A 17,691-nucleotide genomic window follows, 5' to 3' on the forward strand; every position below is an offset into this window, starting at 1 on the left:
GGGAGCCGCAGTCCGCGGGGAGCCGCGCTCCGCCTACAGCTCCCGGCAGCCCCCGCGGCAGCCCCGCCCCGTCACCCCACGGCCCCGCCGCCAATCGGGAGGCGCCACCGCCGCGCGGGGGGGCGGGGCCGGAGTCGCCTGAGGGAAGGCGACGGCCGCGGGGGCGGGGCCGGCCCGCGGGGGGCGGGGCCTGGAGTGAGCTCGAGGGCGGTGCCGGGCCGGGGGCTGGGAGCGCTGGGGACGCTGACAGGGACCGAGCCGCGAGGGCTGGGAGAGCGCTGCGGGACCGCCCGGCCCAAGCGCCCCTACAGCAGTGCCACCCGCTGAGCCACGTCCCTAAGCACCACGGCCACTCCCCTTGAGCGCCCCCAGGGGCTGAGGGACAGACGAATCGCTCAGCCGCACCGAGCGAGGCGTTGCTGCGCAGCCCTGCGGTGCCGGCCCAATGCGCGGGGGGGACGCGGCAGTGCAGAAAGACTGTGCCGGTCTGACAGACATGACGGGAGCATCTCCCTCGTCTGCCTAAGGAACTCATCTGGATAAAGCTGGCTCTGTGGTCACCAGCTCAGCACAGTTGACACTGTGAGGTGTGCATGGTGAGGAAGACACCCGGCCCTCATCCCCCGGCCCTCAGCAGCCCACCTCCACCACCCGCCGCTCCCGCGCACGGGCCGGACCGCAGGGCGGTGCAAACCCCGGAACTATTTGCGATGTCCCCTCCCTGCCTTTCTTTCATGCCTGTGTTTATCCCTAACGATGCTGAGCGCGCAAGCTAGGTGGAGCTATCCCCATGGCGCCCGCCGTGTGTGCGCGGCGCTGGTAAACATCACTGCTTTATAACCGTCCCGCGGCTACGGGGGCTGATTTCCCCAGCGCGGTTGGCACCACAGGCGGCACCTTCCCCACCGGGCCACCGGGGTCGGTTAGGGCCGGGACCCTCCGTGGCGCGCCCCGGGGATTTCCCGGGGGAGGCCCCGTCCCCGAGCGACCACCGTGGGCTAAGGCAAGGAGCAGGCTGGTAGCGGCCCAGGTACGTATGGGGGAAGGGAGACCCGTAAGCCCTAGCGGACACGTCCTACACAAGGTAGCAGCTTGTGCTTACTCCTAAGGACTGGGGTTTGAGTCCCCGGGAAGCTGTGGTAAAAGGTTTAGATGGCTACTTGGGAGCTCCTGGCCGTAGTGGCTGGAATGGGTTGTGTGCCAGCCACACTCCTTGCCATCTGTTGTAAGAAGTCGGTGCCATGTGTATTGTGCTAATTCTGGGTATTTGTGACTGCTGGCTGTGTTGTGTGACCGAGAGGCAGCACAGCTGCAGAGCCAGTGTGCAGGCCTCGATCTGCGGTCCCGCATACTCCACACAGAGGCCAGCCGCAGATGGATGAAGAGAAAGTTAATTCTATGTTTTTTTTTTTTTTTTTTTTTTTTTTTTATTGTTGTTACTTGGTATTATTGTTATAATTTTTGGAAAATTGTGTTAGTCCTCACTCGTCAAAACTTACTCCAGACTGACACTAAGACAGGCGAAGGCCAAGGTCTCCCGCTGAGACTTGTGGTGACTGTCACCGTGACGTTTGTGGTAAAACTTGGTCACTTCAAGAGGGATCACATGAAGTAAAGTGGGAGCTAAATCCAGAAAGGAGATTCCCACAAGATCTCCCCTGGGGTGCATTTTGTCCCATTGGCGGGAAATAGTGGGGGAACGAAGGGGAACAGTAAACAAGGAAAGTCTGATTAAGTCTTGTAATCAGTGGTGGCCCCTGTACAAATTAGAGGACAGGGAAAAGTGGCCACCGACAGGGGGAACAGTTAATGTAACAACAGCATATTACAGCTAATATTATTTTTGAGGTGGGAAGTATCATATGCTGATATATTTTTCACTCTCCGAAACCATTCTGAATGGCAATGAGAATGTGGGATAGGAGTGCCCCAAGATCCCATGGTCCTAGCCCTAGAGAAGGAAAATAAGGGAGGGCTCAGATGTTGTTGTTCAGGTTGCAGTACAGGACAACGCTGCACTAATCAGGAAAAGATGAGGAGGAGTTGACTGATTTTTATGCCCCCTCCCTAAGCCAGAGAACTGGGAGATGAGCCTGAAAGGGAGGGATGCTCCCCAACACCTCCCAGCAGTCCCACGGCAGCAAGAACCAGAAGACAACAAGGGATAATTCAGGCTCCGCTATGGGAAGCGGTAGGACCAGAAGGGGGACCGGTTCTTATCAAAGTACCGTTTTCCTCCTTTGACTCAGAAACTTGGAAAGGGGTGGCAAAAGGGTATCGTAATGACCCTCTGGGAGTGGCCTGCCACATCCAATTTCTAATCAAACAGCACGATCCTGGCTGGGGTGACATCCAGTTACTATTGGACCATATGACCAAAACAAAACCAGTTAATTCTTAAAACGTCTCTGGATCTGGCCCAAGATAAGATGGGAGGAGGTGATGTTAAGGAACATTTTCCCTTACAGGACACGCATTGGGATCCAAACAGAATGGCTGAGCGAAGGATGTTAGATGATTATAGGGACTGGGTTGTGAAGGCAATGGAGAGGGCGATTCCGAAAGCTTTAAATTGGTCAGCCCTGTATGCTGTACAGCAGGGACATAAGGAATCACCACCAGAATTCCTGGATAAATTGCGGGATGCTATGAGGAGACATACTCCTCTAGACCCCAGATCCGAAGTGGGAATACAGCAGTTGGTTTCATTATTCATAGGCCAGTCAGCAACAGATATCCTTTGGAAATTGTAGAACATGCGACTGACAGATAGTAGGAACCTAGAGACACTTAGACACGGTTACATCCCTAACCCCACCTTGATGATAATTTTGTTACTGTAAACGGGGCAGCTGGCCAGAGTGAAAAGGCCTATTTCCTTAAACCCCTAAGATATACATTGGGAAAACAAGTGAGAATACACAAATTCTTGTACATGCTGAACTCTCCAAAACCTCTGCTGGAATGGGACTTGTTAGAGCAATTAGGGGCAGAAATAAAATTTGAATCAGGAAAAAATGAGTTTAAGGTAAAAGATGACCAATTAATAGAGATATTAAGTTTAGCTCTTGACAGCGTCCCAGCTCAGACAGGGGTACCAAAGGGGATTAAAAACCAGGTTTATCCAAGGGTGTGGGCTATTGAAATGCCTAGCTGAGCCAAAACCACCGCCCCCTATAGTATTTAGGTTAAAGTCAGGGGTTCAACCTGTAAGGATAAAGCAATATCCCTTAAGGATTGAAGACAGGGAATTCAAACGATAATTGATCAATTTATCAAAACCAGGCTGCTAAAAGAATGTGAATCAGATTATAATATCCCTATCCTGCCTGTAAAGAAACCAGATGGGAACTATTGGATTGTACAAGATTTGAGGGATGTAAATAAAATAGCCGAATATTTGCACCCATTGGTGAGAAATCTGTACACGTTGCTCTTAAAATGAATCAATGAATTGGCTTGGTTTACCGTGTTGGATCTAAAGGGCGCCTTCTTCTGCCTGTCCCTTGCCTCAGACAGTCAGCCTATTTTTGCATTTGAATGGGAAAACTCAGATTCAGGAAGAAAACCACAACTAACACGGACTGTTCTCTCCCAGGGGTTTAAAAATAGTCCCACTCTTCTTGGGAATCAGCTTGCAAAAGATCTTGAACAATGGGAGCACCCACCCGGGAAAGGGGCGCTTCTACAGTATGTGGGCGACTTACTGATAGCCACCAGTGAGAAGGAACAATGAGAAAATTGGACAGTTAGTTTGTTGAACTTCCTCGGTCTTAATGGATATCGAGTCTCTCCACAGAAAGCCCAGATTGCCTTGCAACCGGTGACCTGTTTGGGATATGAAATCACTGCCAGGCTGTGACCCCTGGGAACAGCAAGGAAAGGAGCCATTTGCCAGACTCCTGAGCCATGAACAGTTAGGGAGCTCCACACGTTCTTGATGGAAATTTTGGAGAACCAATATCACATGGCTGCTTGGAAATGATTGAGGCCGTGTATTCAAGCCATCCAGACCTGAAAGAAGAACTGCTGGAGGATGCTGAGGACACCTGGTACACCTGGTACAGCTTCGTGCGACAGGGCACACATAAAGTAGGATATGCGGTAACAGCTACTGACCAGGTAATCGAGTCAGGAAGCCTTGACTCCAACTCCTCAGCACAAAAGGCAGAAATAATAGCCTTAACCCGAGCTTTGGAACTAGGAAAAGGAAAGAAAATTAACATATGGACAGACTCAAAATATGCTTTCGGAGTAGTGTATGCCCACGGGGCTACGTGGAATAAAAGAGGAAGTTGGCAATGCTCTGGCAGACAAAGAGGCCAAAAGGGTGGCGGAGGAAGGGGAGGCAGACATACAGTCTCTGATCCCAGACGGTAAAATCCAAACAGAATGCGAGCCTAAATGTTCTAAGGAGGATCTGAAATTGATAGAGGATTTAGAAGGGAAGGTAGGAAAAGGGAATTGGGCCACCACACAGAATAAAACTGTGGTTCCCTTAGCTCTTCTATGGTCAGTCGTAATGTCTGAACATAGACCCATTGGGTTGCAGAAGCCTTGCATAAATACCTAAACCAAGGGATAGTTACACGGAATTTGTACACCACTGTTAGACAAGTAATGCAACAGTGCAAGATCTGCTTACAAAATGACCCTATGACAGGTGTTAGGGCTCCGTTAGGTCAGGCAGGGAGCGGAAATTACGCTGGGCAGCAATGGCAGATTGATTTTTCAGAACTGCCAAGGAGGGTTTCAGTATCTGTTGGTTTTGACAGACACCTTTTTGGGCTGGCCAGAAGCATTCCCTTGCAGAACAAGTAAAGCAAAGGAAGTAACTAAAATATTACTGCAGGAGATCATGCCACGGTTTGGAGTGCCAGCAGTAATATCAGATAGAGGAGCCCACTTTATCGCCAAGATAGTACAACAGATAACAAGATTGCTGGGGGTACATTGGCAATTACGTACGCTGTATTGACCTCAATCAAGTGGTCACGTGGAAAAGATGAACCATTTAATCAAGCTCCAAATTGTTAAGTTAGGACAAGAGGCTGGGATGCCTTGGCCACAGGCCCTGCCATTGGCGCTTTTAAGAATCCGCACAAAACCTAGAGCAAAGGAAGGGGTAAGCCCGTATATACGAGCGACCATATCTGGTGCAGAAGGGGGTTTCTAGTCTAGTGGGATGTGAAGTATTAACAGGGTACTTGATAAGTTTACAGAAACAGCTACGAGAAATTATTCCAAGGGACTAGGGCAAGGGGGCTAGATGTTCCTGCACATACCATATTGCCTGCAGATTATGTGTACGTTAAATCCCTCTCAGATTCACCATTGGAACCTAAGTGGGAGGGCCTGTTCCAAGTGCTGCTGACTTCTCACACTATCAAGATAAAAGAACAAGCTCCCTGGATTCATCACACCCTGGTTAAGAAGGCACAGAAGCCATCCTGGACAGTTAAGCCAACAGGACTGCTCTGACTATCGCTCAAGAAACAGAATGATTAATGTTGTGTTTGTAGTGTGGGGTTTAGGGGTTGCCGGGGCATGGGAAGGAAATTTACATTCTAACAACACCGAAGGAATGGCGAATGCCTTAAATCTATCCTCTTGCTGGACATGCACAGCCCTCCCCAGAGGGAATATGGAATCTCCCCTTTTTGGCGTTCCAGTGTCCTATGCAAATTGGAGTTGGCCATATGACAATCTAAAAAATTCTACCCTGCCTACCGGGGAAAGCTTCCTCTGGAGGGTGGGGGAATCCTGCCCTCCAGGACAGCAACTAAGCAAACTTCCAAATGGGGAGACCCTTTGCTGGGGCTTCTCATCCCCCTTACCAGCTAGAGGAACCCCGGTGCCGTCTTACACTTGCGGAAACAATAGCATTCATTCTCTTAAATTTGAGTTACGGGAACTGGGGAAAACAATATTTATACAAAGGAAGAATGACACTGCCCCAAGAGTGGGACACTTTAAATTAAGTGCTCTTAATGGAGCAACCGTATGCAGCAAGGATACCCAGTCAGACTCTTCAGGATGTCCGGCACCAATCATGGCAGGACTACTACTCAATTACTCCTATAGTTGTGTACCAGATGGATTATGGTGGCTATGTGGGGATGGCCATGCCAGAAAATCCTTGCCAGACCACTGGGATGGGACCTGTACTTTGGGGTATGTTATCCCTCAGAGCAGAGTGTTTAATCAGACAAGGCCACCAGCAGGATTATTAAGGACATTGTGGACAAAGACTAAACGACAGCTTCCAACCCGCTAGTCGATAGGCCAACGGGATATCACAGCTTTGTGCGTTGGCTCATTCCGTCTCCAGGAGTGAGTGAATTAGAAAAGGCATTAGTAAATATTTCTGCCACATCGGAGAAAAAAGACAGTTTTACCATAGACGCACTGAGAGCATTACAGGTTGAAGTGAGCTCTCTGCTGTAGTACTGCAAAACCGAATGGCATTAGACTTGTTGATGGCCAAAGAAGGCAGACTGTGCACTGCAATCAAAGTTGCTGCTCATCCATAAAACAAGACAAAAGAATTGAGAGAGATCTTGAGAAATTTAGGGAACAATCAAAACTCTTCCATCTAGCACTGATGGATGATACCATGTGGGGTTTTCCAGAAATTTGGGATAAGCTTACCAGGTGGTTACTTCATTTTAGGATCAGGCAGCTTTCTCTCGCTTGCATTGCTGTTATTTCTTGGGATTTTTATATTCTGTATTTTATGCTGTTTCCTTTTCCTATGTCATCAAACCGGGAGTAGCTACGAGGAACGGAAGATGCACAGGCTGAGGCAAAGGATAGAAGAAGGGAAGTATTTTCTAGATAGAAACAGAATAATCTGTCAAGGAGCAGACAGATTTTCTAGATTAAAAAGCAAAGGGGGAATTGAGAGAAAGAAAGACTAATTGATGTCCTTATAGTGAGGGGCCCAGAACTGAGCACAGCACTCGAGGTGCGGCCTCACCAGAGCAGAGCACAGGGGAACCATCACCTCCCTGTGCCTGCTGGCTGCACTACTCCTGATGCAAGCCAGGATGCCACTGGCCTAAGAAGCCTCCTACGTGGGGAGGGCGCAGGGATGTGCTTTACTGGTAAATAAAGATGGTAAATAAAAATGGTGTGCTGTCTTTTCCTGAGAGGGGCTGGAAGTGCTCGCACAACTTCAGGATGTCATTCCACTTGTTTGCTGGGGCCTGGACCCCAAAAGCTTGTGCTCATCATGAGGAAGGTTTTGTGCCAAGGCTGCCACTGCATGCCCCGCTGCCGGCAGTCAACCTGGCTAGGGCTTGCCTGCTGCGCACAACTTAAAAGTTTCACATCAAAACTCAGAGCAGGCATCCATTTCCCCCTTCTGTGATAGAATGCCACACAGTTACATCAATTACTCAGATCTAAGATTGCTCTAAGAGCTGTGGTCCAGAAGGAGGATTTGGCTATCGGCTCCTTCTTGAAAGCTGAAGTTTCCCCATCGATGTGCCTGGACCTGCACCAGCAGAAGCGTTCGCTGCAGCAACCCTTGGCAAAATGATTTGAGACTAGATCAGCTTCCTGGGCAAGAGGTGTGCTCACTGTTACTGTGTGGCAACAGGAACTACCAAACTACCACCTCCTCATCCTCTGCTCTCCACACATACCAAAAAAAAAACCTTTTACTACCTTAGCTTAGTCCTGGTCACAAGCACCTTCTCCAGGGGAGGATTTTCTTCCCTTTTTTTTTTCCTTCTTTTTTTTTTTTTTATAGCCCTACTAAAGGAAGATTTCAGATGTAGCCCTGCCCTCAGTTCCTGCTCGTTAGGGCCAGGCAGAGCTTTGTTCCACGTGCTCGCCACCTCTTTGTGCACTGTGAGGAAGCCCCGTTGCCTTGCTAAGGGTTCTGCGGTCTACTTTGAGCACCTGGTATTTTGTTAGGTCTCATTCTAAAACATGTCATAAAAGGATATATATCCCTCTATATACATTTACACACAATACACACACATATATGTAAAATGAAGCTAAAGTTTTCCTGTGGATACAATTCCCCATTTATCAAGTTTCATTTCTCAAATGTCTGCATCTGAAAAAAATTACTCAAGTCTTTTTAATGTTTATTCTTGCTCTTTAGAGGAAGTTACAAATATATAAACAAAGCTGCAGAGTTCGTGTCTTCCTGTAAATTGTATGTAATCGTGGAAAGTCCACTGGGGTGTTCTGGGGAAATTTTGATGTGGCTTTGCAGTTTTCCGTTGCGCTATAACTTGCATCTGGCATTTACATATGTGTTAGGGAATGCAAAAACTTCGCTGCTACCTGGAAGCGAATTGTGCCCTTTCAGAAATACACACTGATTGTAAGATACGGGCTTTCATTTCCTGCCCGTACCAGACCGTGCAGTGTGGAATGTTTTGTGTAAAGTGATCTATGCAGTGTCTCACTGGCATCTCTGGAAGGGTTGGGAAAAACAGATCGGCAATGAGATTTTCAGTACTTTAATCCTGAGATATTTTTTTCCAGGGCTTGCACTCTTGACTATGTTTCCTACATTCCTTTTAACTTTAACAGAAATGATCTACTGTCTCTGGGAAGTGTCAGTAATAAACATACACATACCACCAGGGAAATCAAAAACTGAAAAGTCTACAGACTGACAGATGCCCAATTCCTGCTGTCCTGTATCAGGCAGAAAACAGCCAGACCCAGCCTTGTGCTGAGGAAACGAACATTTATAATTCTCCATTTCCAGCACTGCAGACTCAGTGATTGATTTCCTAGTTTTTGTCTCTGACTTCAGAGAGAGACAATATATATGTATTATAAATTATATAATATATATAAAATATATATATATTACATATTGTAATATATAATATATATTATATATATATATTCTGCATGGGTTCTGAGGAGCAAGTTCTGAATACATATGCATATGAATATCATGGGTGACCACTTTAAGCTATTTTATGTAGCAAACTCTCTTAAATTGTTTTCCCATGTAAAAATGGGAATAAGTAAAGTGCTCTGTGATAATTACTAAACCAAGAGCTGTTCAATTAAAAACAAGATGAACAAATCTGAAAGTTTGGTTTGAGAATTGCTTCACAAGAACACAAAATACTTTGTCTAAACATCATCAAGTGTGACAGAATATATGAAAAAACAAGCCAAGCTCCACTCACAGCTATCTTTGTCTCAGAGTAGAGGTTTAGCTCAAACTGGAAGTTTAAAAGCCTGCGATAGGCTCCAAACACTTAATAATTTGCAAGTCAAATTGATCTGTAGGTTATGAGCACTTTTAGACTGGAGTTACCTGCACATTAGTCACTACATTGCCTTGACTAGCTCGTAAGTAATAATACATCAGAAAGTGAATCGATGGTCATCCAGAAATACAAGAAATATAGTTCTTGCATGTGTATATATAAATATGTGCATTTGTACAGCCAATTCCAAGTGTTTATTGTTTACAACTATGCTAAAACATTACACAGTGCCCAGGTGGGATGAAACCACTTCAGAGGATTTTATATGAAAGACACACCCAAAGTCAGGGACTTTTTTTTTTTTTTTTTTATCAGGCATTACTTACATAGACGTTTCAGGGCTTGACAAAAAATGTTTCATCACTGTGTTATATGAGAATCTCATTTTATCTTGCTATGACCAACTTGATATATTTGGATCTTTGTGACATAAACCATATTTTGCCTTTTATCTCAGCACAGTAAGATATATAAATTTAAATAAACAAAACCACCATCCCAGTAATTCAATGAGTGCTTTACCCAGAATAAACTATGACAGTTTAAGAGATCGGTGTGATTAAGAAAGCTTAAGCTCCTCATAGGTACTGCCTGTTGTGCATGCTCTTATCTCATGGTAAGCGAAAGCATGATAGCATCTCGCATGCTTCAAAGTCCCAATGTAAATTACTTTGTGGTATGTGGTTTCCGTAACCTGGCTCTGCATGCAAAGTATCTGAGGCAGGGCTAAGTCAGCCATTAATGACACTTCCCAGTGGAGGACCATGGTTTCAGTTGCTTGTCACCTCACAAAATTTCAGGTTTCTTAAGTTTCATGTCTATTACCTGCTTTGTGATATTTCTTCCACATTTTTAATTCTCAGATCAGTTTCCAAGGATGAGTCTAGGGAAGAACAGACCTACTCTGGACTAGCACCTCCTGGCATTTTGCCAGGGTGATTGAATATGTACCTAAATTTTGCCTTTTCCTGCCTTTGTAGAAATTCCTCTGCCTAGCTAGGCCAGGATCAGCAGGCTCTGGGTCTCTGCACTGGAGACAAGGAGGTGGCAAAGGCTGAGGGTGCCAAGTGCAGGAGTAGGGTGGGGATGGCAGTGCACGGCCTGGCAGCCTTGGGTGGCATGCCTGCTGCGGGTTCCCCTGTCCTACACAGTGGCAGTAGGTGAGGGAGGGCTGCTTGGGTCAATGCTGCTGAAACACTGTGAGGACCACTGAAAAGTGTAATGGCCTGATTTGCCCTGAGTTTTGAGCTTTTCCCCTGAACACAAAAGCCATTGATCTTTTGGGACTCGTATAACTTTTCCTTCCTTCCATGTGTCTCAGACATAGGATTTGTACTCTTCCTCCCCACGTAAGATGTGCATTTGTAAAGGATTATTATTAGGGAAAAGGAGTGGTCCTTGTGCCATGGAGACAAGTCAGAAGTGGTAGGAGAAGGCATTGTCATCCACAGACTACCCTGAGGATCACTTTACTTTGAAAGCAGAAAAGCCCTGAGAGAGGAAAAGGTCAAGAGATCATGTAGAAACAAGATGCAAAGCTATGCAAATCTTGCAGCAATGTCTGTTCCCCATGCCCATGAGATTACGGGATGTCCCTATCTGCAATGGTGTACGTTTAAACTTCCCCATACTACTAAGTACTGCTTGTACAGCATGTGCGCTCAACTGCTAGCCCGAGGAGTTACTCACTGCCTGCAGGGCCCTCTGAGGGCTGGAGGCACTCAGAGGAACAGCTGGACTTGCACAGAAAACAGGTAGCACTTGTGCTGCTGCTGGCTCAGAATACAGCACTGCTGGGTAAGAAACTCTACAGACACACAGCAGTTATATCTGAACATGTATGAGCAAACTACGTAAGAATTAGGGTAGAAATAGCAGAATTAGTTGGTATTCCATAAGGTGCTAGCACATAAATAAGCAGTGGTACCTTCAACAACAGCAGCCTTGTGACACTGCTGTCGTGACGTGGTCCTGAGGTCCCTGCGGCGCGCAGGCAGCAGCCAGCATGGGAAGCCATCCATCCATCCTGCTGCAGGAGCGATGGTGCCAGGCGAGCACTGTGGGAAGGCACTGGACATCCCGGGTCCCACACACGCCCTTCCAGGGCTTGGCTGGGTCATGCTGGCACCGCTGGTTCCTTCAGATTCCCAGGATGAAACTGCAATCTCCTGGTCACAGTGACCACAAGGCCTGTTGTAGTCAGTGGGAAATGCAGGTGCTTCTTCCTCACGGGACCAATACGAACAACACTAGCCAGCTTATGGCACAGGATCAATGCCTATTTTATTATTTAAAACAAAAATGATTTAACAAAACCAGAACAGGTGCTGACCCCTGCTTCTTGCCTGTTGTCCCAGCCAGGACAGAACAGGCCATGCTGGGCACCGCTGCCATGGCCTTGGCCTCCCAGTGGCTGGCTCTGCTCCCCACAGCTGGGCTGGGCCAGGCTGGGTACAGCAGCCCTGCAGCGCCCGTGTTTGAAGGAGGCAAATGGACCTACAAATGAGGAAATGAAAGGCCATGAGCCCCTCAGCAGGGTGTGGGGAACACACAGAGCCACCTAAGTGGGGTGCTCCAGGGCTGCTGCTTGCCTGCAGGCCCACGGCCTACCCAGGGACCCCAGCATGGGTGGCAGTGGTTGGCCCCAGCAGGGCCCCATGCTCCAGTGGTCCCAGGGCATTAGAGCCAGGCCCCGGCATGGGGCAGAGATGTGGAGGTGGTGTGAGGTGAATCAGGGCTGGGGCTTGGCTCACAAAGCTGAAGCGTGCACCTTAAGGCCTGAAGGCCTCTACCAATGGCTGGCAGTACAGTCTCTTGGCACCCCTCCGGTTTCAAGGGTGGGGCCCCAGTGCTGTTTTGGAACATCTTGTTTTCAAGTTCTCTTCAGTTGCACTCAAAAGCTATACGGTATGTCCTGGAAAAGCTCTCTGGCTTGGCTCACACACAGAACGATACTGGACTTGCAAGTCACTTCATTCAGTTTAACATCTAGTTGGCCTTAAACCAATGGGATTTCTCAAGACCACCCTAAGCTTGGCAAAATCAAGCCAATTCCTGCTGCCTAGCCCACAAAAGTAAGAGGCTGTCTTATAGAAGCCTCATAGCCTTATGCAAATAATTGGGAGCTAACTTAAAAAATTACAGACCAGAAGTCATAGGACCCACAGAGACTAATGCAAAACCCATGGCAAAACACCCTACAGGCAGGAACATAATCTGACTAGTCCCTGCCAAGTAAACAAACAACAACAACAACAAAAAAGAATAAAGGAAGATAAGATAAACTTATTCTCTGCATTATTTGCCACAGACCAATAGATAAAAAGTGATACCTAGAGGCACTGCAAGCAGGAGCATTCTGCCCTTGGGCCACAGCTGCCTGTACGCCGAACCTGCACACCACGAAGCCATGAGCAACCCCAAATCATTATGGTGTAAAGCAGTTACTTCAGCCAGTACCTGGACATTTTTGAATAGTCCCAGCTAGCTTTTTTAGTAGGCTCAGCTGGGTTTGCTTTAGGTGAAAATGCTACCATCTGCTACAATTACATAATTAACCTTCACAGTTCAAGCTTAATGATACTCATTAAGCTGGAGTGTTTTTATTGGCTGAATGCTGTCACCAGTTTTTCATGAAGTGGCAAAGACAACCATAAATGCTGTAGTTTGAAGCATAATTGGCAATATGCAAGTGTTAAGTAGGGATACAGGCCAGGGAAGGCTGAGTGTGAGATTCATTTTATTCTATCCTGAGGTTGGAATGTAATGAACAGAAGTGATCTGTTACATCTGGGGCACTAATAATAGTCAGCTACAGAAATATAGCAGCAAATTGGAATTTAAGTATGTCAGGACATCACAAGATCCTGTCATCCTCTGTTGGCTGAGTGACTTCCTTTTCCTCAGTCAGACCTCCCGTGACCCTGAATTCCCAATATTTCTCCATTTATTCTATCATTAGTTAATGAGTGCACTTTTGCTGCAGGCATTTTTTTTTAAAAGAGTTTTAAAAAGGCAGCAAAGAAAAGCATTTCATTGAAGAAAATGCCTAGGGTCAAAAACCATGTGGCTTTATTCATCTGTGCTTGTAAGACTGCTAAAGAATTAAGTTTGGATCCCATCAAAGTATGTTAGACCTGTTAAGAGTGTGTTTGAGTTAACTGCAGCCATTCTCAGAGAGGAGCTGCCCCAGATGAACTTGTGTTGTCTCCCAGCGCTTTCTCTGAGCTACTGCACTGGTGCTAAACTCAGATACCTTAAATACACATAGAGAGAAATAATCTGCATCACAACATAAGGTATGTTACAATCTTCCATAACCCAACAATTTATTTAAACTTATATCACAATGAGAATCTATTAATAAAATACATCAGTTCACACCAGTCTGCATTGCCATTTTTTAAGGGTTAGCATCTTTCTTCACTTTATATTAAAACTTTATAGAGGTAAAAACTACTGCACTGTACCCACAGTAGTTGAAATCTATTGTAACATTAGGCAGGTTACAGAGAAGCTTTCAGAGCTAATTACACTTTAGTTAACCTCACATTTTTTGGCACATCTGAATGCTTTTTATTTTCTTCTTAACATAAAATAATTCTATAGCAAGTCATAGAATCATTGACATAAAGCATCACTATCCAATGGCAAGTGCTGCCTAAAAGCATACAAAAATTGCATCATTTGGTTACAAAATAGATATTCTTATTTCTTTGTCCCAGCACTTAGCATTGAAATACCAGGACAGAAGGGGCCAGGAACAGGGCCAGCCTTGCCGAGTTGTTGCTGGTCACTTTGCTGCAAGGCCTTGGTTAAATAAATCCCAGAGTGATCTGTTAACAAGAAGTTGATGGCTTTTGCCTTGCCAGTCAAGGTTATTCCTTTTAAAGCACTCTGAAGCAGGTGTGAGGCCACAGGTAAATGTTACTTCCTTCTCGTGTGTGTTGCTGCTCAAGGGACAAAGCGAACGCAATTTTGGTTAGTGTTCAAGAGGGGCAGCATTTCTGCAGGCCTTGGCAGTTCAGTGGCCATAAGTTGTGCAGTAGAGCACACAGCAGGCTTGTAAGCCGGTGCTTACTCTGGATTTCTTCTGCCTGGCGTAACAGCAGCTGCTTCTTTAGGAATTAAAATGCATTAAGCAGGAATGAAACATTCATGGTAGTGGTGTGCCAGGCACATCTTTGTGCAGGTGCCTACAGTTACGTACATGAATTTTTAAATCTGTGGGTTTGGGTGATTTTTGTTGTACACCACAAACTCCAGCTGCTCTGAGATTCTGATGCTATATCCAAAATAGAAAGAAGTCCATAGCATTTGCAACCAGGGTTAGTTTTCCCCTGGCTCTTGAACTCTCCCGTTTCAATCAGATTTCAGCACTAACTAGAGATCGTTTTTTGTTTCACCGATTGCAGGCTCCACGTACTGATACTTATCTTGAGAGGAGGCTGTGCTATTGATTATGTCCCTTCTACTCAAGTTGCTCTGGTAGTAGCAAAGAAATATGAATGAACTGCTGCAGTTAAGGAGGGATTTAAGTAATAGAAGAACAACAAGCATGTTTTTGGTTGTGCGATGCCTACATGACCACTTTTCATTTGCGGGAAAAAGGTACAAATGAGGATCATTTGTACTTTTCATGGCAGGATTCCAGTCTGTGGATCTTTCTGAAGCCTCATTCAAACAAAATGTATGCATTTACTTGATTCAGCTTTCCTACTTGTCCGCTGCTGGAGCCCATGATCTCTTCGGTGAGACCTGTGAGTGTTCCCGAAGGGGGCTTTTGGCTGCTAGAAATATCATCTGATTTCATTAATCTCTCTTGGAGAAATTGAAGAAAGGACTGTAATACTTGGTATACATGGGAATGAAGGAAATTACACTGATAATGGAACAGTTATTGATAGGGATGTTTAAAATTTATAGTAAGAGGAACTTCAAGGTATTCGTGGTACTCTTTGCACATATTACTGACCCTGAAACGTAGCCCTGCCAAAAACCTTCAAAAAACCAAACTCACTCCCAAAGAGTCAATTTTTGTCTCACATTCACAGTGAGAATTTATCCCTCCAATGACTTCTGCTTCCTATTCAGCATTTGTTCTGAACACACCTCAGGCTAATGGGAGCCTTTGGGAGAAACAAGTGCAGGATATAAAATAGTGCAGATGGAAAAGCTTTGGCTGAATTGGTCAGTCTGCACCAAATGTGAGAACGGAAAGGGATGTAGCTGTAAATGTCTCTCCCAGTGCAGAGAAGAGAGCGCTGCTAAGATCAACAAATATTGGCTGAATACCTTCTCATGGCTATAGTGCAACTTCTGCTCATTAAAAAAGCTGTGGAAAGGCAGCCGACTGCTTGGCACCTGTGTTGATGAACAGGCAGCGACAGCCCAGCTTACATCCATGGCTGAAGTGACAGCAAGGGCAAAAGCCATTACGTTGCAGGGGCATTCTGGCACCTGCAATATTTTCATGCTATTTATGACCTTTGCAAGTTAAAGTGTCAAGGCGTGACAAATTACGTAGCAGTGCATTCCTTATATTTCATATACAAAAAAAAAAGGGCTCAAGGTCAGGAGCAAGAAGGCACAAACCTGGGAAATAACATAGCTTAGGAGTTAACACAAAGCTACTATGTCATTTATTAGGCATTACTTAGCACTTATTTCACATTTTGCCCCCAAATTTCCCAAAGCATCATATATTTCCCCACTTTCTTTCTCTTTGTCCCCATCTTTTGGATAAAGCTGCCTGTGCTCTATAGATACAATTGTTGAAGAATATATTGTGAACACAGATAAATACAACATACACAGCAAAAACGTATTACAGTATTACAATAGTCAAATAATGTAGTTAGCCTTCAGCTACGGCAGTGCCTACGTGCTATAGGGAACCAGTTCAAGAACATCGAGCGGAGCCACTGTACAGGAACAAAACAGCATTGGCAGTGTTAGGCAGAGCAAGGGACCAAGGGGGAGGCTTTTTCAGGGTGCCTGGGTAGGTGAAATGGCTGTCACTTACGGGGATCCACTTTCTTACGAGACCCAACCCAGGACCTTGGAAATTTCTTCAGCCCATATCAATGCCGCGGCAGGTCCTTGGAACACCTTTACATTTGTCCATTGTGCATACATATAAAGTCCACTCCTCCCCCCCATTTCTCCTGTTAGGCTATGTTTTCTTTATATATAGTTTTTTAAAATTTTAACTTTTTATTTTTTTTTTCTTACAACCGTTAAAAAAGTTTCATGGTAAAAATAACTCACTATATGATACATATACCCAAAGTGGTGTGATACTTTATATAATAAAAGATGAAAATAGTCACTTTCCATAATAAAAATAAGTTCTATTTTTTGTTTATTTTACAATATACTTAATAATTCTTTTTCTTCTTCTTCACTCTGAAAGTAAATAGGTCCCATTTTGATAGCACTTCTGAGCTGATTAAAGTGGCAAGAGACTGGAGAAGGGCTTATGAGCATTTTGAGCAGCCGCATTCCACATGTCTCTCCAGTTCTTCTGTGAAGGTGGAGCCATCCACGCACTGGAAGAAGTATTTCCGCCGTTTGCTTCGGAGGGGAACGCAGCACTGCCCATTGCTGCAGCCACCACGGCATTCCATGCGGGGTACTTTGGAGGCAGTGACGCACGACGTGTAGCCCTGCTGCTTACGGACTACTTCTCGAATTATCTCTCCTTGGCAGAGATTCTCTGATAAGACAACAGAGATGTCAAGGAAAAATGTGTAACTATTTTGCCAGATATTCCCCGCACATCAGCAAGCAGCCCTGCGCATGTAATGATACTCAAGGCAAACAGATGCTAGGAGCAGGACTAATCTTTTACTGCTTTGTACCTGCCATCAAAACAGAGCTTGTGTTACACAAATGTGCAATATCCGGCACAAAGCAGAGGCCACGCGGGCCTGCTGGCTTTGATCAGCAGTTCTGGAAATGCCTTAATGAATGCTGAGCGTTGAATCCTGCAACATTCCAGCAAAATATGAATTAATTTGACATCTGCTTCTCAGGATCAAAGGTCAGCCTGCTCTGCATGACACCAGCAATCTGGGATACCTGAAAATGTGTGTGCTGTTGTGCAGGTACTTGGTCACAGCCAGATACATTTGGGTGAGACTGTACATTATAATTTGGAAAGTCTGTGGTTCGTTCACAGACAAGGCATAGCCTAAATAGCAATAATACAAGCCAGCTCCTTCCTTCTGTCCAGGAAGATACGAGGGCAGAAGGGATGAAGTTAGACCTCACTGAGTTCCAGTGAACCTTTTCAGGTCAGGGCAGAAGAGGTGAGCCCCAGCCCTAAAAGGAAAGTGCAGCGTGATCTGTGGGATGCCCCATGAAACCTGCCCAGCTGCAGCAGAGGGAGGAAGCTGGGAATCTTTACAGGGGAGAGAGGTGAAAACAAAGA

General features: G+C 45.8%; 1 protein-coding gene and 2 long non-coding RNA genes across 5 annotated transcripts in view; 1 reads left to right on the forward strand and 2 right to left on the reverse strand.

The window, feature by feature from the left end:
* Positions 1 to 2,640: 2,640 nt before the first annotated feature.
* LOC118173915 lies at positions 2,641 to 7,130 on the forward strand. Its single transcript, XR_004754444.1, has 2 exons — positions 2,641 to 4,376; positions 5,327 to 7,130. It is a non-coding gene; the product is annotated as an uncharacterized LOC118173915 (long non-coding RNA).
* Positions 7,131 to 10,849: 3,719 nt separating this feature from the next.
* LOC118173611 lies at positions 10,850 to 12,746 on the reverse strand. Its single transcript, XR_004754306.1, has 2 exons — positions 12,590 to 12,746; positions 10,850 to 11,482 (listed from the first exon to the last, which is right to left on the reverse strand). It is a non-coding gene; the product is annotated as an uncharacterized LOC118173611 (long non-coding RNA).
* An 810-nt stretch (positions 12,747 to 13,556) lies between these two features.
* SLIT3 (slit guidance ligand 3) overlaps positions 13,557 to 17,691 on the reverse strand; it is a 511,770-nt gene continuing 507,635 nt past the window's right edge. Inside the window, exon 37 of one of the 3 annotated variants that reach the window (XM_035338343.1) lies at positions 13,557 to 16,974. In XM_035338343.1, the coding sequence (XP_035194234.1) occupies positions 16,736 to 16,974 (239 nt within the window). In that variant the 3' untranslated portion in view covers positions 13,557 to 16,735. The remainder of the gene's footprint in view (positions 16,975 to 17,691) is intronic. The other 2 variants (XM_035338345.1, XM_035338344.1) reach the window with 2 other exon arrangements.

The sequence above is a fragment of the Oxyura jamaicensis genome, chromosome 13 (assembly GCF_011077185.1).
Source record: "Oxyura jamaicensis isolate SHBP4307 breed ruddy duck chromosome 13, BPBGC_Ojam_1.0, whole genome shotgun sequence".
Lineage (NCBI taxonomy): Eukaryota > Metazoa > Chordata > Aves > Anseriformes > Anatidae > Oxyura > Oxyura jamaicensis.